This window comes from Aethina tumida, chromosome 1 (genome assembly GCF_024364675.1).
Source record: "Aethina tumida isolate Nest 87 chromosome 1, icAetTumi1.1, whole genome shotgun sequence".
In the NCBI taxonomy this organism is placed as follows: Eukaryota; Metazoa; Arthropoda; class Insecta; order Coleoptera; family Nitidulidae; genus Aethina; species Aethina tumida.
In genome coordinates this window covers 75,823,833-75,839,685 of record NC_065435.1, presented here as the reverse complement: position 1 = coordinate 75,839,685, position 15,853 = coordinate 75,823,833, and the positions used below count along the sequence as shown (strand labels likewise).

General features: G+C 33.4%; 4 protein-coding genes across 6 annotated transcripts; 3 read left to right on the top strand and 1 right to left on the bottom strand.

Annotated features, from left to right (window-relative positions):
* The first annotated feature begins 191 nt into the window (after positions 1-191).
* LOC109594641 (katanin-interacting protein) lies at positions 192-4,225 on the top strand. Its single transcript, XM_020009873.2, has 11 exons — positions 192-447; positions 956-1,063; positions 1,121-1,380; positions 1,561-1,757; positions 1,807-2,145; positions 2,202-2,399; positions 2,451-2,588; positions 2,644-2,775; positions 2,827-3,520; positions 3,576-3,817; positions 3,871-4,225. Exons 1-11 carry the CDS (start codon positions 338-340, stop codon positions 4,141-4,143), a joined length of 2,691 nt encoding a protein of 896 aa, XP_019865432.2. The 5' UTR covers positions 192-337; the 3' UTR covers positions 4,144-4,225.
* A 1,708-nt stretch (positions 4,226-5,933) lies between these two features.
* Positions 5,934-8,551, top strand: LOC109594626 (glutaminyl-peptide cyclotransferase). Of its 2 annotated transcripts, XM_049961175.1 has the most exons (7): positions 5,934-6,245; positions 6,595-6,925; positions 6,983-7,307; positions 7,595-7,731; positions 7,786-7,927; positions 8,272-8,361; positions 8,417-8,551. In XM_049961175.1, the coding sequence occupies exons 1-6, from the start codon at positions 6,165-6,167 to the stop codon at positions 8,318-8,320; spliced, it is 1,065 nt and encodes a 354-aa protein (XP_049817132.1). In that variant the 5' UTR covers positions 5,934-6,164; the 3' UTR covers positions 8,321-8,361; positions 8,417-8,551. The 2 variants fall into 2 exon arrangements, with proteins under 2 accessions (XP_049817132.1, XP_049817127.1); XM_049961170.1 differs by having other exon boundaries at positions 8,272-8,551.
* A 65-nt stretch (positions 8,552-8,616) lies between these two features.
* On the bottom strand, positions 8,617-9,551 carry LOC109594656 (rRNA methyltransferase 2, mitochondrial). Of its 2 annotated transcripts, none has more exons than XM_020009900.2 (2): positions 9,070-9,551; positions 8,617-9,020 (listed from the first exon to the last, which is right to left on the bottom strand). In XM_020009900.2, the coding sequence occupies exons 1-2, from the start codon at positions 9,241-9,243 to the stop codon at positions 8,649-8,651; spliced, it is 546 nt and encodes a 181-aa protein (XP_019865459.1). In that variant the 5' UTR covers positions 9,244-9,551; the 3' UTR covers positions 8,617-8,648. The 2 variants fall into 2 exon arrangements, with proteins under 2 accessions (XP_019865459.1, XP_049817137.1); XM_049961180.1 differs by having other exon boundaries at positions 8,617-9,016; positions 9,070-9,550.
* Positions 9,552-9,903: 352 nt separating this feature from the next.
* On the top strand, positions 9,904-11,883 carry LOC109594625 (probable ATP-dependent RNA helicase DDX47). Its single transcript, XM_020009849.2, has 5 exons — positions 9,904-10,061; positions 10,143-10,401; positions 10,585-10,735; positions 10,793-11,045; positions 11,234-11,883. The coding sequence occupies exons 1-5, from the start codon at positions 9,960-9,962 to the stop codon at positions 11,852-11,854; spliced, it is 1,386 nt and encodes a 461-aa protein (XP_019865408.2). The 5' UTR covers positions 9,904-9,959; the 3' UTR covers positions 11,855-11,883.
* Positions 11,884-15,853: the final 3,970 nt, after the last annotated feature.

Below are 15,853 nucleotides of genomic sequence, written 5' to 3'. Positions count from 1 at the left end.
ACTACAACACCCATAAGTAGGCAACCCTTTTTACACTTTTTGTACTTAAAAAAAAGTTCGTTTTATTATATTAATTAAATACGTAATAAGGATATTACATTTGAATGAAAAATCTGAGTTTTTGGTGTTCTTATATCGCATTTTCCATTTAAAAATCGAACCAAACATCGCCGTTACCATGTCAACCAAAAATGCTCGTTTGAATAAAAACAAACACGTCGCGTCGCAAAATCAGAAATGGCTTGACGGCATGAAATTTTCCGAATAAATTCCGCAGTATTTCCGTCACAATAATCCGAAATTTTCAATTGTAAGTAACCCGTGAACGAAACCCACAATGGAAGAAAAACTAACTGCCATCCCCAATTCGAGGGGTCAAGACGAAGGGAGATCAAGCGCATTGTCGTCGCAAGGCACCATCCCCAAGTGGCTAGAAGATATAACTAAGTAAGAATCGACTTGTTGTTATTATAAATGTAGCTTATTTTTTATTTTCTTTTTAATTAGAAGTTTAAATTTATTTGTTGCTCTGTCATTGTCACTTCCAAAGATTTGGAAGATGTTCATGTGACCTCATTTCATTTTTTGAAAATTCATATATTTCCTATATTTAGTTGAATAAATAAAAATAATTTACTTTTAATGTATGCAAAGGTAGACGTTCAACCTCTGATTATTCTGTTTAATAATTCATGAGCCCTAAAAGTTTTTTAATGTGTCTAAGACCTTAATATTAATTTTTTTAAACATTGAATGATGTCTAAATATGTTTTTAGTTGGACCACAGTTTTAGAATTTAGATTAATTTGACATAATATTTTATATTACATTTACATTACTACATTTTATGTTAATAATAATATAATATACAAATAAAATAATGTATATTTTCCTTAAATATTATAAAACTTTCAAATATTTTGTATGAAAGTTATATTTGAATGTTTGATTTCAGTTCAATTTCCAGAGAATCAACAGGTTCATTTGGAAAAGTAACACCCCACATTTACTCTGGAAGCACAATTCCCAGCCGAATAGCCGATGTGGAACGAGAAAAATTAGGGTAAATCTATTTATCTCCCTCAAACTTATCGTAAATAAATGTATTAATTTCCAATAGTATTCGTCCATCGCATTCAGCCCAGTTCGGTCGTCGCGCGTCCAAAGAATCGACACCCACAAAAAAACAAAATGACGTGGATATGTCAGCCGATTATTTTTTGCCAAGTTTTGAGCTGTCCATGGATCTGTCGTCTGTGCCCGATTACAACAACCATCTGGAGAAGTCCTGGCGCGGGCTCTCCGAATTTAATCAACATCACAAGGGTCGTCTGAGTAGCGCCAATTACAAAGGGCACATCGATTTTGATTACAAATCTGGTAAGTGAGACGTGATGGATGATCAATAAATGCTTTTGTGTCGGAGATTTGTTGTTTTACTTTGGGGCTTATTTATCGGGGGGTCGCACACCAGTTCACCGCGCGCACTTGTGTTGTTTTCGGAGTGAGTAAGTTTGTCATATGAAAATCTGCACCTTAAAGCAGATTATCTGTTTTCAGGTGATGGGGTTTTGGACGATCGGTGGCAGATTTACAAATCTGGTATTGCACACCCCAGAAGAAGAGAGATGCAGGACCCAAGAAAAATTGGCAAGTCTAATTCAGCGGAGATTTTTGGCACAATTCCGACCGCTGCTACAGTTTTATCCGATAAGAATGCGTATTTTGAGCGCAGGATGCACGATTACAATGAAAAGGTAAAAGATCTGATCAAATTACCGTAAAGTTTAAACGCAGTTATTGCAGTTGGCACAGGAAAACTTAATGCGTGATAAAATGATAAAAGATTTACTAAAAGCGGGCGATAAGGAACCAGTGGAAGTGCGCAGGAACAGTTCGGAGGATTTGCAGCATTCCCGCACTCTGTACAACAACAATTCTAAATACAAACAGAGGCAACGTAGTAGAAGCATCATAGAGGTGGAAGATTTTCCAAAAGAAGCTTCAGAAATTGTTATACCAGAGTTGCCGACTGGGAAAACTATGATTTTCGACATTTTATCAACTTGGGGTGATAAATATTATGTTGGGTTGAACGGCATTGAGATATTTAACGTGCAGGGCAAAATTGCGCATGTAGCAAAGGTACTTAAGTTAAGTCCTAGAAAAAAAAACCGAGGATACTAAGTGTATTATTTTAGATCTCCGCGGTTCCACCGGACGTTAACATCTTGCCCGAATGTAAAAATGATCCTAGGGTTGTGACGAATCTTTTGGATGGGGTGAATAGAACGCAGGATGACATGCACATTTGGTTAGCACCTTTTGATCCTGGTTCCAGTCATATAATTATTGTGGAGTTCAAGGAAGAAACAACAATAGCATTGATTAGAATATGGGTAAATTTTAACTATCTGTGATAAAATAGTAATTAAATTTGTCTATCTTAGAACTACAATAAATCAAGAATTCATTCGTATCGAGGGGTGAAGGACATGACAATATTTTTAGACGGGGAATTGATATTCAAGGGGGAAATCGCCAAGGCTTGTGGGGGAATAATGGGCGGAGTCGACGCATTTGGTGATGTAAGTAGTGCGCACGCTCAGATCAATTGACGATCTGTAATTTTCCATTTTTTAGACTATTTTGTTTACTGTGGACGAAGAGATTTTGGAGAAGATCTCTAAAAACGATCCTGCTTATCCATATCTGACCTCAAAACCTGCAACTCCTGTTAGAACAGATGTTGACAGGCCACCAACTCGTGCCACTGTATGTAACATTAAGCCTTATTATTATATAAATTAATGTAATCCCTTACAGATTCGTCCTATAACTGGTCCGAAATCCAGTTCCAGTTCAGAACCGTCCGACCAGATTTTGTTGGGGGCCTCATACGTCGAACTAGTCTTTTTGTCCAATTGGGGCAACAGTGATTTCATAGGAATTACGGGTTTAGAGATTATGGGAGCAGCCGATGAACCAATCGAAATCGAAGATAAAGCCCTGACTTGCAGCGTTTCCAAATCCAGAAAATTGATGCGTATAAAAAATGGCAACAACGTGACCACGGATAGACAAAACATGTGGATCGTGCCATATTTTATGGAGGAGGAAGTTCTATTAAAAGTCGATTTTGATAAAGTGCAGTACATTTCAGGTTTGAGAATTTGGAACTACAATGAAAATTTGGAGATGTCGTATGCCGGAGTGAAGTCGATGAGAATTTTACTAGATGGTAGTGCTCTCCTCAATCCCGTTACCAAAACTGAAGAATTCCTGCTTAGAAGAGCGCCAGGAAACGAGCAATATGATTACGGACAGGAAATCAAGTTCTACGAAAACAATTTTTCTTCAGATAATACAGTATCAACGGAGTTGCAGCAGTGCAATTTCGTAACAGGATTTGTTATACAAATGGTGATATATTCGACCTGGGAGGATAGATATTACTGCGGACTGAATGGTATAGAAATCTATGATCATTTGAAGAAGAAAATTGAACTAGAGGAGCAAAGTGAGTCATAATTCATAGTAGAGTCTAAGAATAAAGTAGATAATATATGTTTTAGATATTTGTGCGTGTCCAGAAAGTATAAATAGTCTATCTGATGTTACCGATGATGTAAGGACTCCTGACAAATTGATAGACGGAATTAATAACGACTCGAGTGGTGCGCATTCTTGGTTGGCTCCAATAGTACCGAAAATGTTAAACAGAATAAATATTATCATGGATGTGCCCATAAATGTTGCCTATATGAAAATCTGGAATTATTCAAAAACACCTGGAAGGGGAGTAAAAGATTTTGGCGTAAGCACACTTGTTATATACTTATGTGCGGTTTTATTGAACTTTTATTTTAGGTTTTGGTTGATGACTTATTGGTCTACAATGGTACGTTAAAGAAATATGATCCCAATCAAGAAGTAAATTATCAGTTGATTTATGTGGCAGATCGTGATTCCACAGATGATGATATTAGCACATCATTGAGAGGAGACTCTCAAGATGTTGTGTACATGAACGACAGCAAACCAAGTAGTGAAAATACTGCAAATGTGCCACCGGACGAAACGTTACGTCCCTTTACTTGTATTAGTCCATTCAATAGAACACTATCTTCTCAAAGCCAATGATATTTTTGGACGTGTTGTGTAAATATTGTAAAGCATTTTGTATGAGGCTGAATAAAAATGTGTTTTCTTAACAAATACCAAATTTTATTTCTCTTTGTTAACATATTCCTTATTTTTTAAAACGTTTAAATATGTATGTTTCATTATATATAGAACAAAAAAAAAACAAAAACATTACTTTATTTTTATTTACGAACAATTCTAATGCTCAGTGTTTTTGTCATGTAAATTTAGTCCGTAAAATAGCTTCCCGTTAGTCAAACAAATTTATCGAGCCAAGATATAGTAAATCGGCGGTTTTTTTTGTCCCGTATTTTTTAAAGTATTCAAATTAGAAATTGGGCGGTTTAATTCTTTAACAACATTTTGTCTGAGTAATTTAAAGTAATTTAAACTTCTTCTGTTAATAAATTTTTTCGTGTTACTACTGGTTGACGCCATATCATAATAAAAAAAGAGATACACTATTAAAATCTTTTCCAGAACTGAATCTACCACACACATCTACATCATGTACATGATCAACTAGTTTTTGAAACTGAAGAATCGACAATGTTTCGGAACTTCGCTTGTTTCGATATTTGAAATTATCTTATTGACTAGAGGCACGCCTCAGCTCCCCTACCATTGAAATAATAGCCTTACCTTAAAACGCATTCGCCAATGTTGGAATGAAAAATATTTAATATTTATTTATGAAACAAATTGACGTGAAGAGGAACATTTAAAAGCCTCTGGAAAATTTGTGCACAAAATTGAAATTTCATATAATGTATTGCTTGATTAATTGTCGGCTTTACAACATATTACCCTCCTATCTCAGTTCAGATGTTAAGTTATATTTTAATTTAAAGAATACAAACATAAAAAATGTTTGTTTTAATATTAACATTATGTTAGAAAATCATTTTCATAGGTAAGGCAGTGCCTCATCTGAGTGGTCGACACTGGTATATTTACAAATAGCATTAATGTTTAATATATATATATATATATATATATATATATATCACAGAACACTCATGTTGGTAAGCCTGTTTACGTGTAAGCATCTTAAAGCGTAGAACGAAATATAATTTTTGTTTATACCATATAAGTAATAGCCCTTAACTAACATATGATAGACGTGATTTTTCAACACGCTTAAATACCTAAAAATATGGATTTTTCACCTATCAACTACTTCTATACAATAAATATTTGCATAATACCTGTAATATAAAGATTATAAAATTTAGTACATCGATTTACTAGTAGATAGCGCCATATTTACAATTTAAAAAAGATAGAATCCAAGCATTGTTTGAATATAAACGTCCCATCCCACGCACCACCCTATTCCACCTGTTAAACCGCCCCCGAGGCTAAAAATAGATATTTCGCCCACACTCGACTGCCATTCACGCCTACATCGTGCTTTTAAACATACATTTATAAATGCTTTTGTATAAATTATTCATCTCCCGCGACAAATCTCTCGCAAATTCATATTATGAATGCGCCACCACGTTTGTGAATCTCCACGAGTTTACCGTCCACAGAACCGGAATTTTAATTTTTTTTTTTGATTTTAGGGAAATCATTTTTGTTTTTGAGTACAGTAAAAGGACTTAAAATTTAAATATAATATTCACTGGACAAATTTAAATCAGTAAAAATTTTATTATTATACCTGGTTTACAATTTAAAGTAATTGTATAATAATGAATGATTAAAATACATAATTACGCAAAAACGATTATAAATTCGAATTACTTAAAGTACAAATGTCAAATTATTGAAGTCACTGACTCTACCGTGTTGTTGGCGTTAAAACATTCGCGACGAACCCCCGACGAAAATATGTTGGAGTCCGGTTCTGTGCAGGGTTTATGTACAACAGCTTGTTCTATGGAGTTTCCGCAGTAGGAGAGAAACAATCGGGCTAGAAGGTTGTGGTGTGGAGCGCGGATCTAAATTCATTTGTATTGCCAACAGAAACAGTTAATTTACATTAGGTTTTCGTAAAAATTACGGGAGATATGATGCTGAAAACGTTTAATTTTTTGCTATTTGTCAGTGCCATACGGCCCGGTGTTTGCGACTACCTCAGGAAATTGCAGGTGAGTTATAAAACTGCTACTAAATTGTTGGGTGATCACTTGTTAAGCATTGTTATTAGAAAGTTTGATATTTGACAATAATTTGTTGTGATGCAGGCAGAATATTTAATATTTTCATCCTTGACCAATTTATTAACTGTTCTCTTTCTTATACATATTTCATTGGGAATCCCATTTACTTTTCTTGGAAACTGTTTAATCACCTCCTTATGTAGTTTACTAATATTCAATCAATTTAACGTAACCAATTTGCGTAAATAATTCTAATATGTTTTGAGAAGTACTACGCAAATCGTTAACAGAAATTATTTATGACACTATATAATGATAATTCATTTATTCCACATAGGCGAATCACAAGGCACAAGATTTGAGTAATCAAGATTTGCAGTACGTGTCGAGCATGTCGAACACAAATCATTTAGACGAAGTCCTCGACAACATTCTAATACCACGCGTTGTCGGCACAAAGAACCACCAAAAAGTTCATGATTACATTAAATCTGATTTGCGACGGTTGAATTGGACGGTGGAGGTGGACGAGTTCCAAGATGCGACGCCCAATTTCGGCGTCCTCACTTTCCGTAACATCATCGCCAAATTGAATCCGAATGCCGAAAGATATTTGACTCTGGCCTGCCACTACGACAGCAAATACTTCCCCAATGACGAATTCGTCGGTACGAATACTAATTGTATATAATTTTAAACGTTATATTAACGGTCTTCTTCTCTAGGTGCGACAGATTCAGCGGTACCCTGCGCGATGCTTCTGAACATTGCTCATTTGATGCGCCGCGACCTGGATGCCCAAAGATCCAACGAACTGAGCCTTCAATTGATCTTCTTCGACGGCGAGGAGGCGTTCGAAAATTGGGGACCGAAAGACTCGATCTACGGAGCCAGACACTTGGCCGAAATGTTCAACGATGCTCGGTCCATCAGCACGGTTGCGAACCAAGAGGTTACTAATTTGCAGAAGATAGATATGTTAGTCTTGCTCGATCTGATAGGGCATAGGGATGTTTCCTTCTACAGTTATTTTCACGACACGCAACAATGGTAGGTGTTTTCAAACTAAGTTTTCCAATAAAATAAATAATGTCAATTTAAAATGTGTTACAAAACGCAAATACTTGTAAAATCTGTTTACCCACATTCATAATAATGTAAGCAGTAAATGTTTAATATTTAAATACGTTTTCAACCGTAGAATTTAATGGTTTTGCTTTTATCACATATTGTTGATAAAGAAGCAAAAAATTGTTACATTTCAAATTAAAATTATATATTCCAGTTCAGAAAATTAAAAGATAACGTATATACATTATACTGTTATGATATTTTAGGTATATTCGTCTTGCAAATTTAGAGGACAGACTGAGAAAATTGAGACTGTTAAAAAAGACGGGAAATCACGTCTATTTCAAAAGGGCGGCACATTGGGGCCGTATCGAGGATGATCATCTTCCATTTTTGGAACGGGGTACGTTTTTTCAATAACAGGAATGTCGATGGTGCTAAATAATTAGTTTTGCAGGTGTGCCGATTTTGCATTTGATCTCGTCGCCATTTCCACGTGAGTGGCACACTCCCAGGGATAATAGGGATATTGTGGACATGAACGCAACTGAAAATATACAGAAAATTCTCATGGCATTCGTGGTCGAGTACCTACATATGTCAGTAAAATCGTAAACGATTATTTTAGTAGTTTTGTATATATTGTATAGTTTTATGCAGCCAAACTGAACAATTACGATATTTTCATTGATATTAATTTTTTTGAAGTTTTATGATTTTGTTTTCACTGCCTCAAATAAGAGTATATTTTTATATAGTTTATTTTCATTGTTTATTTGTAAATAGAACAACGAAATATATATCGAAAATTGTGTACTCCTTCCTGGTACTAACAATTCTATTTATACTAACAACAAAAACTCGCCATAAAATTTATAAATTTTAGGGCGAGTTTCTTGCTTAAAGTTTTATTTTAATGTAAATCCTTTTTCCGGAAACTTAGAGCACTGGAGACTGAACGAGATACGAATATAGAACGGGAAGAGTTATGATTTAACGAGAAGAATGTACTAACCTGAAGATTAACCACTAGGTTTGTGCCCATTGTATGAATTTTGTTAAGTTTTATTAAGTTTTTTAACTTATAGGTAGTGCAATTGACACGACCACGGTTTTTTTGTCTAGTCAAAATTAATGTTATAAATGCATTCCACTACTTAACAGTTTTAAAGATTTTGTTAGGATGAATATTTTTATAAGATTCAATAAATGTTTAAAAATAATTGTTTTTTTTTTATTATAGTACCTTTTCTTTAGTTTTTAAGGAATTAATAAAACAATTCAAGAATTTACTATTTTTTATAATTTTATTGCATAATTTCAACTAACCTTAAGCCCTTTAAATTCTCTGCCTAGAATAAAAATCTCAGCTGAATCAGCTCTGCTGGAATTTGGTTTAACAATTCTGACCATTTTATAATATCGTCCAATGTCTGTTTCTAGTTGTTTTGTTTCTCCACATTGCCACAGTTTGACTAATATGGTACCACCAACTTGAGTCATTTGTACAGCAAATCTTAACACACTGTAGCACAAATTAATAATATTTTCAGTGTCCAAACTTGAAATACCTGTAGCACTTGGTGCCATATCTGATAACACTACATTTGCTTTCAGATTGTTCAGAGCTGTTTTCAGGATGTTCTGCGACTCATCTAATGTAAAATCCATGTTACCGAATGTTGTTGCTCCCTAAAAAACAATAAATCAAATTGTTATAACTGTCTGGAGTATCATTTACTTGCTTGAATAGGAAAAATCTGTTGTTTATCAATGGCAAACACTTTACCAACAGGTTGGGATGTTTGAGATTGATTTGCATTGACTCTTTGCACTGCAACTTGCGTCCAAGAACCTGGTGAGGCCCCACAGTCAATAACAATCTGACCAGGGGCCAAAAACTTAAACCTGTCATCCATTTCTATTAATTTAAAAGCACTACGACACCTCAAATTCATCGTTCTCGCTTTTTCTACGTAAGGATCGGATAACTGACGAGCGAGCCATTGTTTTGAACTCGATTTTAAGTTCTTTGAGCTCAATGTGTTCGTTGTGATTTTTTTATGAAGGGCTCTATGAAATGATAACGATCTGTATATTGTTTTAAAATTCATGGTAAACCTGCGCTTTATTGTGATCACATACTTAGAAAAAAATATGTATGTTTAACATGGATATATTTATTAATTTTGTTGCGTTGAAACTTAGGTTAGAATAAAAGTAGTCAAGGTTGTCGGTAGTTCTATAATTTGAGTTATAAATATATATAAAGTGGCATCCACATCCAGGTTGGATATGTAATTTTTTTAACTACTCTAATTAATTATTTATTTCGATAGGGCATTTCCATCATTCTGCCTGCTACATCAAATAAAATTATGAACCGAAAAATATATATTTCTTATTATCTCGTAATTAGCGAAAAAAAGTAGAATTTTCACATTTAGCGTACTACTATTAATCTGAAAAAAATAAAAACAGAAATTTTTATAATTCTAAAATTGAAATTTGTAAACCAGTTTTGTATTTTAATTTCGCGCTTTTATCCCCTCCACAATATGGACACACACAAATTTCATTTTATTTACTTGTGACGTTTCGCTTCATTCTAGTCCAGAAAAACGGCAAAAAATGAGTGTGCAAAGCGACGATGACTTGAGTGACGCTCAACCTGGCGAGCAGACTCAGCAATCCGATGCGGAAGACGACAAACCTACAACGTGGAAAGACTTGGTAAGTGAACCACGTGTCAACCTAACCTGACTCTGAACAACACGTGAAACGCGCCTAGTTTCATATAAAAATTAATCACAGGGACTTGTAGATGCGCTATGCACCGCATGCGAACAACTGAAATGGAAAGAACCGTCGAAAATCCAACGGGAATCGATCCCTGTCGCGTTACAGGGCAAGGATATAATTGGGCTTGCGGAAACAGGATCTGGAAAAACAGCCGCGTTTGCCTTGCCAATTCTTCAGGCGCTACTTGAAAATCCGCAGAGGTACTTCGCGCTCATCCTAACGCCAACTCGGGAATTGGCCTTTCAAATCTCCGAACAGTTTGAAGCACTTGGTAAGTTTCTATGACCATTATTTGTTTTAAGTTGTTTTAATTTACATGATGTATAACCTGTGATTGATTTACCAATGAAAATAATTTGTTTTTTATCGTCACTACCTCTGATTATTATCAATTATAGACTAACATGTGCCAGTCATGAATTGTCTCTTTATGGGGTTGTTTTGGTTTATCTAGGTGCAAGTATTGGAGTGAAATGTGCAGTAATCGTAGGTGGTATGGACATGATGTCACAGGCTTTAATTTTGGCCAAGAAGCCACATATATTAATTGCCACACCTGGAAGATTAATTGATCATTTAGAAAACACTAAAGGTTTTAGTTTGAGGTTTGTTAATCAATCAAAATTTAAAAACAATTCACTTATTTAAATAGTATATTTTAGGGCACTTAAATTCTTGGTAATGGATGAAGCTGACAGAATTTTAAACATGGACTTTGAGGTAGAAGTTGACAAAATACTCAAAGTGATTCCTAGAGAAAGGAGAACATTTCTGTTCTCAGCAACAATGACAAAAAAAGTAAAGAAATTACAAAGAGCTTGTCTGAAGGATCCTGTAAGAGTGGAAGTTTCAACCAAGTACCAGACTGTAGAAAAATTGCAACAATATTACATTTTTATTCCTGTAAAATTTAAAGTAAGTATAATATATTTATGTTATTTATGTTATATATGTTATATAGAATACAAATGATGTATAAACTTAGTACTTGATACAAGATGAAATCACAATCTTAATATTCGTCACTACCTCTGATGTTAACAATAAATCACTAAAAGTGATTGATTACAATAACAAAAACTAAAAACATGTTATTATTTCAGGATGTGTATCTAGTGCACATTTTAAATGAAATGGCGGGCAACAGTTTCATGATTTTCTGCTCTACCTGCAACAATACAATCCGAACGGCACTTATGCTTAGAAACTTGGGACTCACTGCTGTTCCTCTACATGGACAGATGTCACAGAATAAGAGATTGGCGGCGTTGACGAAATTCAAAGCAAAGAATCGGTCAATTCTGATTTCGACAGATGTGGCGTCTAGAGGTTTGGACATACCACATGTGGATGTAGTCATAAATTTTGACATTCCGACACACAGCAAAGATTACATTCACAGAGTGGGTAGGACTGCCAGAGCGGGGAGATCAGGCAAAGCTATTACTTTTGTTACACAATATGATGTGGAATTGTACCAGAGAATTGAGCAGTTGATTGGGAAGCAATTACCTTTGTACAAGACAGAGGAGGAGGAAGTTATGGTGTTGCAGGAACGAGTGGCGGAAAGTCAGAGGATGGCCAAGGTTGAAATGAAGGATTTGACAGACAAGAAGGGTGGGAAGAGAAAGAAGGTTGATGCGGATGATGACGACACTGAAGGCGCGTCTGGAGTCAGAAAAAGACTCAAGGGTGGACCAAAAAAGAACAACAGAAAAAAATAATCAATAAATAAGTTGTTTAAAAATTGAAAGTTTTATTTTTCACTACTTTTATTATTTAATTGTCTGATTTTTCACCAAATAAATTAACGAATTATTATTATATTATTATCATTAATTTTTTTACGAATTATGGAAATAATGTGTCTAATATGAGACTGCCCTGTTATAAGGGCACAACAATACCTACCGTCGTTTCGTTCAAGAAATGTTTTTTTAAATATAATAGATAAGACTTTTGTTTTTTTACAAATCACGTTATGATGATATCTTCTATTTGTTAATTCGATAAATTATAAATAGGGCTATTTTATTTAATTCATTACCTGAGGTAATAATTTGCAAAAACTAAGTTTCTTTAATTTAGTCAATCTCTATTTTTTTCAAGAAGTGAAGATTAAACAAATATTTCCAAAAATATGAAATACTTATATGATCGATAGGAAAAATTTTTTGTCCTGTTACAATTGACCCTTTGTTACCCGCATCTCATATGTGTATGTATGTATCTGGTATGTAAAATAAGAACATATCAAAAGATAAAACGTAAAAATATATAATGAAAAATAAATATATAATTATAAATCTTAAAATAAGTGACAACTCAGTACTAAAAGATAAGTCTCAGTCCTAATGAAGCTTATCCAGGCGCAATTAATTTTTATAGGCTCTGCCCCTTTTGTCATTTCTTCGTCTTTTTAAAAATGAGTAAGACTAAAAGTGAAGTTATTAGATTGAATTAAATATATATAAAACAACCAAAAACCCGTATTTCATTTTTAAATTTTTCATTTTGTTTTAAATTACTTCTTTCAATAGAATCAACTATGTTAATTATGAAAAGAACTGTAAAGTGTTTTTTCTTTAATTTTATTAATTTGTTAACTTCTCATTGCATCATTGCAGAAATAGCCACACAGTCCTTTAGGAGTTCAGTAAGTTCTTTGAAATGTCTTCCTAAAAACCTAAAAGAAAATGGAGCACTGAAGGTAACTTATAACAGTTGCTTTTAGTTGATAGATAATCTACTATAATCAGTCATAGAAATACCATTGTGTTAGGTTGCTAAATAAATTTTCAACAACTGCAACTGTAAATTCACTTTTCACTTAACTCAATTAAATGTTTTTTGGCTCTTTCTCCGCTAATGATACATAAATTGCAATATGCAGGAAGTGTACTATATACTTTTAGATACATCTACCTCCTGCAGATGAATTGTGTTTAATAAATTGTTGAAAACTCATCTAAAAAGTCTAAAAAATATTTACTTTATTAATAATTATACTAATTATAAAAAGTGATTAGGTTAAGTAGAAGAATCAAACGTTACATTAAATTTATTAACATAAATAAAGTGTTGAATCAGATCTTAATCATATTGATTTATAAAATACTCCATCTCTGTTGTCTGTAGATCGTTCTCCGCTTCCACATCCTTCATTTTCTTCATTCAATATCCGTAATTATCTGAAAATACATCAATCAAATAATATTTTGTACTTTCGCTTTTTAATTTCGTATATACACTATCGCTCATATGTAGAGCAACATATTAAAAACCACATTCATTTTATTAAAAGAACAATTCTTTTTAATTTAAATTAATTTTCTAATTAATAAGTGCATTAACATTTCGTATCTCAATTTATATACGGATATCTTTATTTACATAGTTTTATACATTTTATTTCGGGCAAGGTTTATAAGTAAAGCAACCAAACCCTATATTTAATACAAAATACACTAGAAATAGTTCCCAAAAGTGGTAGAAAACGCAAGATTAACAGAGCTGTGGACAGGAAAAAAAAGCTTGTTCGCGACACTTTTATCAGCGCATCCCGCATAAATCAAAAAATAAACGAACTCAGGATGTTGGTGAGTACCATAAAACGAAGACTAAAACGAACTGGTCTCTATGGCAGAAAACATGTGAACTGGACAGATGGACAATGGAAAACAATTTTGTTTTTCGACGAAAGTCGGCTCCAATTATTCAAATCCGATGGTATTTTATAGGTGAGGACCAATTAATGAAAATTATAATCCCAAGTACACTAGACCCGCTGTGAAACATGGTGGAGGAGGCGTTATGGTTTGGGAAGGTTTTTCTGGGTTTGGCATGGGCCCACTGGTTAAGTTAGACGGGATAATGGATCGTTTTGTTTATCGTGACAGTCTAGAATCATATGCTTCCATTTGCCGAAGGTAACATCAGTTACGACTACGAACATACGACGAAGTTAATTAATGGTTCGCTTCTCAAAGAGTACGTGTCATGCCTTGGCTAGCAGAAAACCCAAACCTAAATGCAATAGAAAACTTTTGAGAAGAAATTGATTGGAAAATCCCTGAAAAAGACTGTCAAATATGAATGAACTCTACGAAGAAGTTCAAAATCATTCAAAAGAAATATAGAAGGATCATATTGAAATCGATGAAGGAAAGATGTTTAGAAGTTATTAAAAATAATGGGTATGTTAGTAGATACTAAATAAAAGAAGGCTAAATGTAATTAAGGTTGTTTTATTTTAAAGTTGCACTACTTTTGAATCTTGAATATTTCGCAAATATTAATAAATACATAATTAAACTCACTAATAAACAATTATATTGTTATATTTTTTTATAAAACATACTCCACAACTGACAATAGCGATAGTGTAGATTTTATAACAAAAATATTTCTTCTATTGCATACATTCGTTTCAATAGTTTAACTATATTTTGAATATATAAAATTTCACTTGCGTCCCAGCCATCTAAAGTGTTTTAGGCAGCAATTATCCTTTTAATAAAGTTATAAATGTTGGTGTGACCAAACTTTAATAACTCATTTACCTACAAAATACAGATTCCATCAATATGATTAATTTTACTTTTATTTAAATGTATAAAATTTTACAGCTTTTTCATTTTCTAAAGTGTACAAACAAACCATTGTCATCTGAGACTATTTTTCATGTCCACATATATCTAAGCATATTTTGATATTCATTTCCCAAAATATTTATTAAAAATTTATACAAATAACTAAATGTACAGGGGATAACCAATGGAATCACGGATTTGAATGACTTTCACGTATGTTATAGTTTAGGTGGTGCAATTAGTGTGAACTTTGTTCAGTTTTATATAATAAGTTAGCACTTAGAAATTGGAGTGTGATGAAAAATGTAAATGGAAGAAATCAGGTTTTGTAATAAAAAAGCCCGTATTTAAGTATATTTAATCTATCTATTGTCTTGTAATTTATATATAGTGAGATCCCAAAATAGTTCCTCCCTGATAATTACTAAAGCACAATCAACTATTCAAAAATAAACGATTTTTTTGTAAAAATATTTTAGTAATAAACATTAAATAGTTTTTTTTAAGTTTATCACAAATAAAATGAACTACTACTCATCCGTTTTTAGCAAGCAATGAACAGTGAATAAAAATACTTTTCAGTGCCCATATGGAACTGAACAATAAACATCTTACATGGTTTTTATTCGAGTTGATTTAAATTTAATTTTAGTATATAGTTTTTATAGTGTAAGGCCCATGCCCCACGGAAATTCCTTGAATTATATTATACTGTGTTCTTTAGCGTTTATTAGGGGAAATGCCTGTAATATTTGAATGTACATTTTATGATATTTTGAACTTTGTATTCCGGGAAGCCTCGCCATATGTTGGAGTACCTGGAACTCCTTTAAATAGCTTGAGCGCCCTGACTCGCTCTCAGTCAGTCAGTCCGTACCAATCACTGCTCAATCAACTCTCATCCGTACTCCTTAATCTGAGTTAGCTTCCCTTTTCAAATCACAGTGATCAATAAATCTAAACAAATCTCAAGTGCATTTGTGTTGTGTGTCGCCCTAATTCGTACACCTATTATTTACTCAGGCAGATAACTAGGTGTCCAATCAAAATAACGCCAAAATAGCAACAATCGGAATAATAAATCACAATTGCGGACAGGACAATTTCAAAATTTATTATAATTTTTAAAAA

What these genes read in the sequence shown, in the direction of transcription:
- LOC109594641 (XM_020009873.2), top strand. Translation starts at nt 338, where the DNA reads ATGGAAGAAAAACTAACTGCCATCCCCAATTCGAGGGGTCAAGACGAA. An exon ending in TGCACGATTACAATGAAAAG is followed by an intron (nt 1,758 to 1,806) that starts GTAAAAGATCTG and finishes CAGTTATTGCAG; the next exon opens with TTGGCACAGGAAAACTTAAT. An exon ending in TAGCATTGATTAGAATATGG is followed by an intron (nt 2,400 to 2,450) that starts GTAAATTTTAAC and finishes TGTCTATCTTAG; the next exon opens with AACTACAATAAATCAAGAAT.
- LOC109594626 (XM_049961175.1), top strand. Translation starts at nt 6,165, where the DNA reads ATGATGCTGAAAACGTTTAATTTTTTGCTATTTGTCAGTGCCATACGG. An exon ending in CCCCAATGACGAATTCGTCG is followed by an intron (nt 6,926 to 6,982) that starts GTACGAATACTA and finishes CTTCTTCTCTAG; the next exon opens with GTGCGACAGATTCAGCGGTA. An exon ending in TTTCACGACACGCAACAATG is followed by an intron (nt 7,308 to 7,594) that starts GTAGGTGTTTTC and finishes ATGATATTTTAG; the next exon opens with GTATATTCGTCTTGCAAATT.
- LOC109594656 (XM_049961180.1), bottom strand. Translation starts at nt 9,442, where the DNA reads ATGAATTTTAAAACAATATACAGATCGTTATCATTTCATAGAGCCCTT. An exon ending in GATTTTTCCTATTCAAGCAA is followed by an intron (nt 9,017 to 9,069) that starts GTAAATGATACT and finishes TTTTTTAGGGAG; the next exon opens with CAACAACATTCGGTAACATG.
- LOC109594625 (XM_020009849.2), top strand. Translation starts at nt 9,960, where the DNA reads ATGAGTGTGCAAAGCGACGATGACTTGAGTGACGCTCAACCTGGCGAG. An exon ending in CTACAACGTGGAAAGACTTG is followed by an intron (nt 10,062 to 10,142) that starts GTAAGTGAACCA and finishes AATTAATCACAG; the next exon opens with GGACTTGTAGATGCGCTATG. An exon ending in ACTAAAGGTTTTAGTTTGAG is followed by an intron (nt 10,736 to 10,792) that starts GTTTGTTAATCA and finishes AGTATATTTTAG; the next exon opens with GGCACTTAAATTCTTGGTAA.